The sequence below is a fragment of the Bos taurus genome, chromosome 4 (assembly GCF_002263795.3).
Source record: "Bos taurus isolate L1 Dominette 01449 registration number 42190680 breed Hereford chromosome 4, ARS-UCD2.0, whole genome shotgun sequence".
In the NCBI taxonomy this organism is placed as follows: domain Eukaryota; kingdom Metazoa; phylum Chordata; class Mammalia; order Artiodactyla; family Bovidae; genus Bos; species Bos taurus.
In genome coordinates, this window is record NC_037331.1 from 48,146,584 (window position 1) to 48,154,601 (window position 8,018).

Below are 8,018 nucleotides of genomic sequence, written 5' to 3' on the forward strand. Positions count from 1 at the left end.
ATGCAGATTACATCATGAAAAATGCTGGACTGGATGAAGCACAAGCTGGCATCAAGATTGCCAGGAGAAATATCAATAACCTCAGATATGCAGATGATACCACCCTTATGGCAGAAAGCGAAGATGAAAGTGAAAGAGGAGAGTGAAAAAGTTGGCTTAAAACTCAACATTCAGAAAACTAAGATCATGGCATCTGGTCCCATCCCTTCATGCCAAATAGATGGGGAAGCAATGGAAACAGTGACAGACTTTATTTTTGAGGGCTCCAAAATCAATGCAGATGGAGACTGCAGCCATGAAATTAAAAGACGTTTACTCCTTGGAAAAAAAGCTACGACCAACCTAGACAGCATATTAAAAACTAGAGACATCACTTTGCCAACAAAGGTCCATCTAGTCAAAGCTATGGTTTTTCCAATAGTCATGTATGTATATGAGAGTTGGACTATAAAGAAAGCTGAGCGTTAAAGAATTGATGCTTTTGAACTGTGGTGATGGAGAAGACTTTTGAGAGTCCCTTGGACTGCAAGGAGATCCAACCAGTCCATCCTAAAGGAAATCAGTCCTGAATATTCACTGGAAGGACTGATGTTGAAGCTGAAACTCCAATACTTTGGCCACCTGATGCAAAGAACTGACTCATTTGAAAAGACCTTGATGCTGGGAAAGATTGAAGGTGGGAGGAGAAGGGGTCGACAGAGGATGAGATGGTTGGATGGCATCCCCGATTCAATGGACATGAATTTCTGTAAGTTTCGGGAGTTGGTGATGGACAAGGAGGCCTGGCCTGCTGCAGTCCATGGGATCGCAAACAGTCGGACATGACTGGGTGACTGAACTGAACTTATCCCTACCATCAGCTGTGCCAAACTCTACAGAAAGTCAACTCCTCCATGTCCTGCTGGGAGTGAAGGAGAGCAGTTGTTCACCTCTGTGGGACGGAGGAGTGGCCAGCAGGTGGACGGTGTTTTCAGCACCTGTTACAAACATTACACTAACTCTTGCTCCTTCCTCCTGTCTAGGAGCACCCAGTGTCTTCAAATTCTCTGTTTCTGAGCCCTGGGACGCAGAAGTGCTCTTGCATCATGCTGGTTTGTGTTTACCCAAGCTTGTGTTCCAACATTCTCTAGTTTGCTCAGTAAGCTCCAAAGTTCTAGTAGACAATAGTCATTTGCTCCAAAGTTCTAATAGACAATAGTCTCTTCTCCCATTTTTTCATTCTAAAAAAATTATTTTTTAAGTTTTTAACTGTGGTAAAATACAGGTATCAAAATTTATGATTGTAATCATTTTTAAGTCTATAGTTCAGTAGTGTTAAGTATATTCACATTTTTGTGCAACCAACCCCAGAATGTTTTCATCTTGCTAAACTGACACTCTTACCAATTAAACAACTTTTTCCCCTCCCCTAGGCTCCTGGCAACCACTGTTCCAGTCTCTGTTTCTATGAATCTTGACTCTCTAGATGCTTCCCTGATGGCTCAGTGGTAAAAAATCTGCCTGCAATGCAAGAGACTTGGGTTCGATCCCTGGGTCGAGAAGATCCCCTAGAGAAGGAAATAGCCACCCACTCTAGTCTTCATGCCTGGGAAGTCTCATGGACAGAGGAGCCTGGCGGGCCGTAGTCCATGGGGTGGCAAAGCGTCAGACACAACTTAGCAAGTAAACAATAACAATAATAAGCTAACTCACATAAGTGGAATCACACAGTGTTTGTCTTTTGTGTCTGGCTTATTTCACACAGTATACTGTCTTCAAAGTTCACCCATGCTATAGCATGTGTCCAAATTTCCTTCCTTTTTAAAGCTGAATAATTTAAATTTTGTATTATTATTTTATATTTTTATTATGATTCACTTGTCCTTTTGTTCTTATGAGTTTATGGTTTTGTTTTATTTTCCCTTTTCCTTTAGCCATAGTTTAGTGGACTTTCAGAAAGCAGAGATAAACTTGTGAGCCCAACTTAGTCTTAAGAAACCCACATTCCATTTATGAAAACTAGCATTTAAGGATACATTCTCTGTAGCTTTTGAGAATCTCAAAACTTTGCAAGACTCCTTACAGGAGAAAAGAATAATGAAGTTGCTTCTGCTGCTGCTGCTGCTAAGTCGCTTCAGTCGTGTCCGACTCTGTGCGACCCCGTAGACGGCAGCCCACCAAGCTCCCCCGTCCCTGGGATTCTCCAGGCAAGAACACTGGAGTGGGTTGCCATTTCCTTCTCCAATGCATGAAAGTGAAAAGTGAAAGTGAAGTCACTCAGTCGTGTCCGACTCTTAGTGACCCCATGGACTGCAGCATACCAGGCTCCTCCGTCCATGGGATTTTCCAGGCAAGAGTACTGAGGTGGGGTGCCATTGCCTTCTAGTCCTCGTCTAACCAAAGAAGAACTTACACTTTGACGTCAAACAAAAAGGGTACTTCAAATAGTTATCTTCTCGGAATACATATAATATATGTATACACTCTTCCCTGGGTAATCTAGTGTAGAGGCTCTCAAAGTGTGGTCCCTACATCTGCAGCATAAGCATCACCAGGGCGTCTGAGAGAAGAGCAAATTCTCAGGCCCTACCTTGGACCTACTGAATCTGAAAATCTGGGGGTGGGGCCAGCAACTGTATTTTAACAAGTCCTGCAAGTGCTTCTGGTGCTCCCTAACATTGGAGAACCATCAGTCATCCAGAAGCAATTCTTCGTAAAGCTGCATCTAGAAGTTAAACATTAATTTAGTCTCAGCCCAAACGTTTAAAAGATTTTTCAGGCTATGAGATGAACGTCTTCCAGCAAATAGGCATGAGGTGCCTATAGCACCAAGTGATTGCGTTTGGGACTTTCTTCTCCACTGAAGAGGCACACTGTCATATATTTATACTACCTGACCACTGTATTTTTTTATTTTTATTTTTTTCCCCATTAAGTTTACCATAGGATATTGAATATAGTTCCCTTTGCTGTACAATAGGACAAAGGATTGGCCACAGTTGTTATTATGCATTATAGAAGTTATGCAAATATTGGCTTATCCATGCTGTTGTCTTGTTTTAGCTGCTACATATCAACAAACTTTTGTTTCTGTCCAATATGTTTCATTTCCCATGTGTGAAAACAAATTTTGTAGCACTCTTATTTTATTCCAGTACTGAACTCTTGGAGTTCTTTTACAATTGCTTCTGATTTTCTGAGAAATTAGTGCAGATTGCTGTGTAAATCAACAACCAAAGAATCAATATCAGTGATGTTCTTTTAAAGAATTCAAAGATAAACAGTCCCCATAAGTCACTGTCACTGCACTCCAAGGTTCCAAAGGAAATATTCTGAAAATGAAAGCATGGGGAAGCATATGATATTACCAAAAGGGCTTTGGGGTAGTAAATAAAAGCAAGAATATGATTTGAGAAGTGAACGTCTGTTCTGAGAACAGTATTAACATAATAGGAATATGAGCATCAGACTTTACTTTTTTCAGGTCATGGTTATTGATTTAAAAACTGATGGAAGTAAAAAATGTTATCAGAGAGCTGTTTGCAAAGATGCTTTAAATCCAATATGTCTTCTGTTATTATACTGTTGCAGAATATCCTAGAATGGGAGAGACCATAGAGGTCATCTAACCCAATCATGCATTTTATGCTTGACTCACCTCTATACCCCTAAAGAAATGACAGCCGCATGACCCTTGCACTGTGGTTCATAACAGAGTCATCTACCATGCCTCACACAGTAAAACTATAAGGAAGAATAATGGCATTTTGAAGCAAAAATAAAGAATGCTACTTTGAAATATGGCTCTTGTTAGTGTTTGGGAAAGTAGTGGTTTTTTTTCTTCTGTCATTCCTGGGTGTTGAGCATTGTGGCAGACACTAATTATTGCTCCCAGAATTTGTTCTACTTCATCTCCAAATATTTGCTTGGCACATAACTGCTCAAAATAGTTTCCATTCCCAAGCTTTCCTTATAGCCATGCATCTGAGTTACTGTTGTTGTGTAATAAATCACCTTAAAATGTAGAGGTTGAAAACAGAGTTTTTATTATGCTCAAAGATATGTGATGGGGCATCACAGGGCTGGCTTCTTCTGTCATTCTGGCATGACTTCTTTCAGAGCAGTCATGAGCCCACCCAGATTCAAGAGGAAGGGAATTAAGGGCTTCAGCTCTCGATGGGGTATGGCAAGGTACACTGCTGAAGAGCACATGAAACAGGTGAGATTTCCGCAGTCAAGTTTGGAACATGCAGTTGGTCACACTACAGGTATGGCCAGTGACCAAGTTCTGGACAAGACGATATAAGAGGAATTGGTGTGTTTAACTTCCTGGAAGTATTCTTAGGGGATGTGTATGTGGTGAGATCCCAAAGAAAGGCAATGCCAAAGAATGCTCAAACTACCACACAATTGCACTCATCTCACACGCTAGTAAAGTAATGCTCAAAATTCTCCAAGCCAGGCGTCAGCAATATGTGAACCGTGAACTTCCTGATGTTCAAGCTGGTTTTAGAAAAGGCAGAGGAACCAGAGATCAAATTGCCAACATCCGCTGGATCATGGAAAAAGCAAGAGAGTTCCAGAAAAACATCTATTTCTGCTTTCTTGACTATGCCAAAGCCTTTGACTGTGTGGATCACAATAAACTGTGGGAAATTCTGAAAGAGATGGGAATACCAGACCACCTGACCTGCCTCTTGAGAAACCTGTATGCAGGTCAGGAAGCAACAGTTAGAACTGGACATGGAACAACAGACTGGTTCCAAGTAGGAAAAGGAGTACGTCAAGGCTGTATATTGTCACCCTGTTTAATTTATATGCAGAATACATCATGAGAAATGCTGGACTGGAAGAAACACAAGTTGGTATCAGGGAGAAATATCAATAAGCTCAGATATGCAGATGACACCACCCTTATGGCAGAAAGTGAAGAGGAACTCAAAAGCCTCTTGATGAAAGTGAAAGTGGAGAGTGAAAAAGTTGGCTTAAAGCTCAACATTCAGAAAACGAAGATCATGGCATCTGGTCCTATCACTTCATGGCAAATAGATGGGGAAACAGTGTCAGACTTTATTTTTCTGGGCTCCAAAATCACTGCAGATGGTGACTGCAGCCATGAAATTAAAAGACGCTTACTCCTTGGAAGGAAAGTTATGACCAACCTAGATAGCATATTCAAAAGCAGAGACATTAGTTTGCCAACAAAGGTCCGTCTAGTCAAGGCTATAGTTTTTCCTGTGGTCATGTATGGGTGTGAGAGTTGGACTGTGAAGAAGGCTGAGTGCCGAAGAATTGATGCTTTTGAACTGTGCTGTTGCAGAAGACTGTTGAGAGTCCCTTGGACTGCAAGGAGATCCAACCAGTCCATTCTGAAGATCAGCCCTGGGATTTCTTTGGAAGGAATGATGCTGAAGCTGAAACTCCAGTACTTTGGCCACCTCATGCGAAGAGTTGACTCATTGGCAAAGACTCTGATGCTGGGAGGGATTGGGGGCAGGAGGAGAAGGGGACGACAGAGGATGAGATGGCTGGATGGCATCACTGACTCGATGGACGTGAGTCTGAGTGAACTCCGGGAGTTGGTGATGGACAGGGAGGCCTGGTGTGCTGCGATTCATGGGGTTGCAAAGAGTCGGACACGACTGAGCGACTGATCTGATCTGACTGATGTGGTGAGAGGAGAAGTTTCCTTCTCTTTTTTATTTTCCTCTTGACTGAAATATGGATGAATAGACTGGAGGTAGAGCAGCAATTTGGACAACAAATTGAGAATTACAGAGCAACAAGCTGGAAAGAGGCTGGGTGGCTAATGATCCTAGAACCACCATGGGAGCCCTGAACCGCTGATATTTACATTACAGAGAAATGAACTTCTGTCTTGTTTAAGTTACTGTATTTACCATTTTCTTGTTAATCCTAAAAAAAAATCATAAATGAAGATAGATGATGCAAACTTGTCTTAAATTACTGAGTCTATAAAGATAATGCTTAAATTGTCTATCTATATAATATGGTTAAAGTTTGACTAATATTGTGGACCATGCAGTGAGGATCATGGTGTTTTATAAAAGCGTACTTTTACTTCTTAAAATGGTTATATGGTCTATATAATATTTATATGGTTAAAGTTTGACTAATACTGTGGACCATGCAGTGAGGATCATGGTGCTTTATAAAAACGTACATCTTAAAATGCTTGACTCTCTTCATCGGAAGTACCTTATTATATTTAAAAATAAAATTATTATGAGATTAAGAAACACAAAGAAAATAGTCACTCATGGAGTGACTATCAGTGGTATTATAAATAAAGGGTTATTTTCCAAATGTATTTTTATTAAAGGGACTAGTTTGTTACATCTTGATTTCTAGTCTTCGAGGTGTCTGAACCATGTATTTACCTTTTTTGTGTGTGTAGATGGAAATAATAATAGAAATCACAATAACTGAGCTTGCTCTTGAGATATTTTATTTTATAATGATGGTCACGATGAAAAATGAAATATGTTTTAAAACACCATTTAATTGGCAAAAGACATTTTCTAATTCTAAACTGTAAACAGAATAAGCCTTGTTTCAAAGTCAAGGACTTCTTGAAAAGCACATATCTCGGATTCTATTTCTCTTTATATTGACTACGTATTCCTATTTTGGGGGATATAATTCAAAACCACTCAAAGCATAGGGGAGTGTTTTAAAATAAACAATAACAGTTTAATCAGGCAAAGGTTCTTCTGCTTGAGGGCCATCTGTCCTGACATTGACATTTTATCCTGTTTGAAGGCCATCGACTAACTTCTAAGGGCCTCACAATAAATCGTGCATTTGTCTCAACAAGTAGTAACTGCACCAAGTGGACAATGGGATACTATCAGTGAACCAAAACAATAAAACAGGTTGAGTGGAGAAAGGCTGTGTAACACATGGCGAAAGAAAAAGAAAGGTGTCACAAAAGATGGGGCATTATTTCTTTGTCCAAAAGAACCAGTACTACCCGACTTTAAACAAAAGACATTACCCGCACGCACGTTAATACTACAATTAGATTCTAGGAGGAAAAGAAAATGACGCTAACAAGGTGGAGGCCCAAGTTTCAGGGCAAATCGCGTGGCACCAGTTGTGCTTGGACTCGGGGTGGTGAAACAGGCGTGGGAATTCGGCCGAGTGGCCCGTCCTCTCCGGGGCGTGCGGACAGGTGGACTACCAGGCGCGCCTGGGCCCGAGGGTGACCCGGGGAGTGCCGAGTTGGGGGGTGGGGGGACCCACCCGGGCCGCGCCCCCTAGGAGAGTGCCCCGCCAGCCTGCTGGCGCCGGCCTGCGTTACGTCTTCAGCCCCTCAGCTGTGCAAGTGGCGGGTGCTCGGCGCCCGCCGGCAGGGTTGCCATGGTTTCCGTGGGTCACGTGGGGGCGCGCCGGAGCCCCCTCCCGCGTGCAGCGGTGGGGCGGGGGCGGGGCAGCCCGGGCGGGCGGGGGGAGAGGAGCGGCCGCGGCGGGAGCGGGAGGAGCCGGAGATGCTGCCAGCCCTCTCCGGGCCGAGCTCGCTCAGCCGCCGCCGCCGCACGGAGCAGCCGCGGGCCGGGCCAGCCTGGCTGCCGGGGCCCAGTGCGCCGCGCTCGCAGCCGGTAGCCCCGCCAGCGCCCGTCTGCGCTCGCTTGGCTGCCGCTGGGCCCGAGGCCGGTTCAGCGAGGGGTCGAGGGCGGTGCCCCGGCGCCCGCCGGCAGGGGAGGCAGGATGAGCATCGAGATCCCAGCGGGACTGACGGAGCTGCTGCAGGGCTTCACCGTGGAGGTCCTGAGGCACCAGCCCGCGGACCTGCTGGAGTTCGCGCTGCAGCACTTCACACGCCTGCAGGAGGAGAACGAGCGCAAAGGCGCCGCGCGCTTCGGCCATGAAGGCAGGACCTGGGGGGACGCGGGCGCCGCCGGCGGGGGCGGCACCCCCAGCAAGGGGGTCAACTTCGCCGAGGAGCCCAGGCACAGCGATTCGGAGAACGGCGAGGAGGAGGAGGAAGAGGCCGCGGATGCAGGGGCATTCAACGG

General features: G+C 44.4%; 1 protein-coding gene across 1 annotated transcript in view; it reads left to right on the forward strand.

Annotated features, from left to right (window-relative positions):
- Positions 1-7,710: 7,710 nt before the first annotated feature.
- PRKAR2B (protein kinase cAMP-dependent type II regulatory subunit beta) overlaps positions 7,711-8,018 on the forward strand; it is a 100,734-nt gene continuing 100,426 nt past the window's right edge. The window contains 1 exon segment of the mRNA NM_174649.2: positions 7,711-8,017. Coding sequence (NP_777074.1) covers positions 7,711-8,017 — 307 coding nt within the window.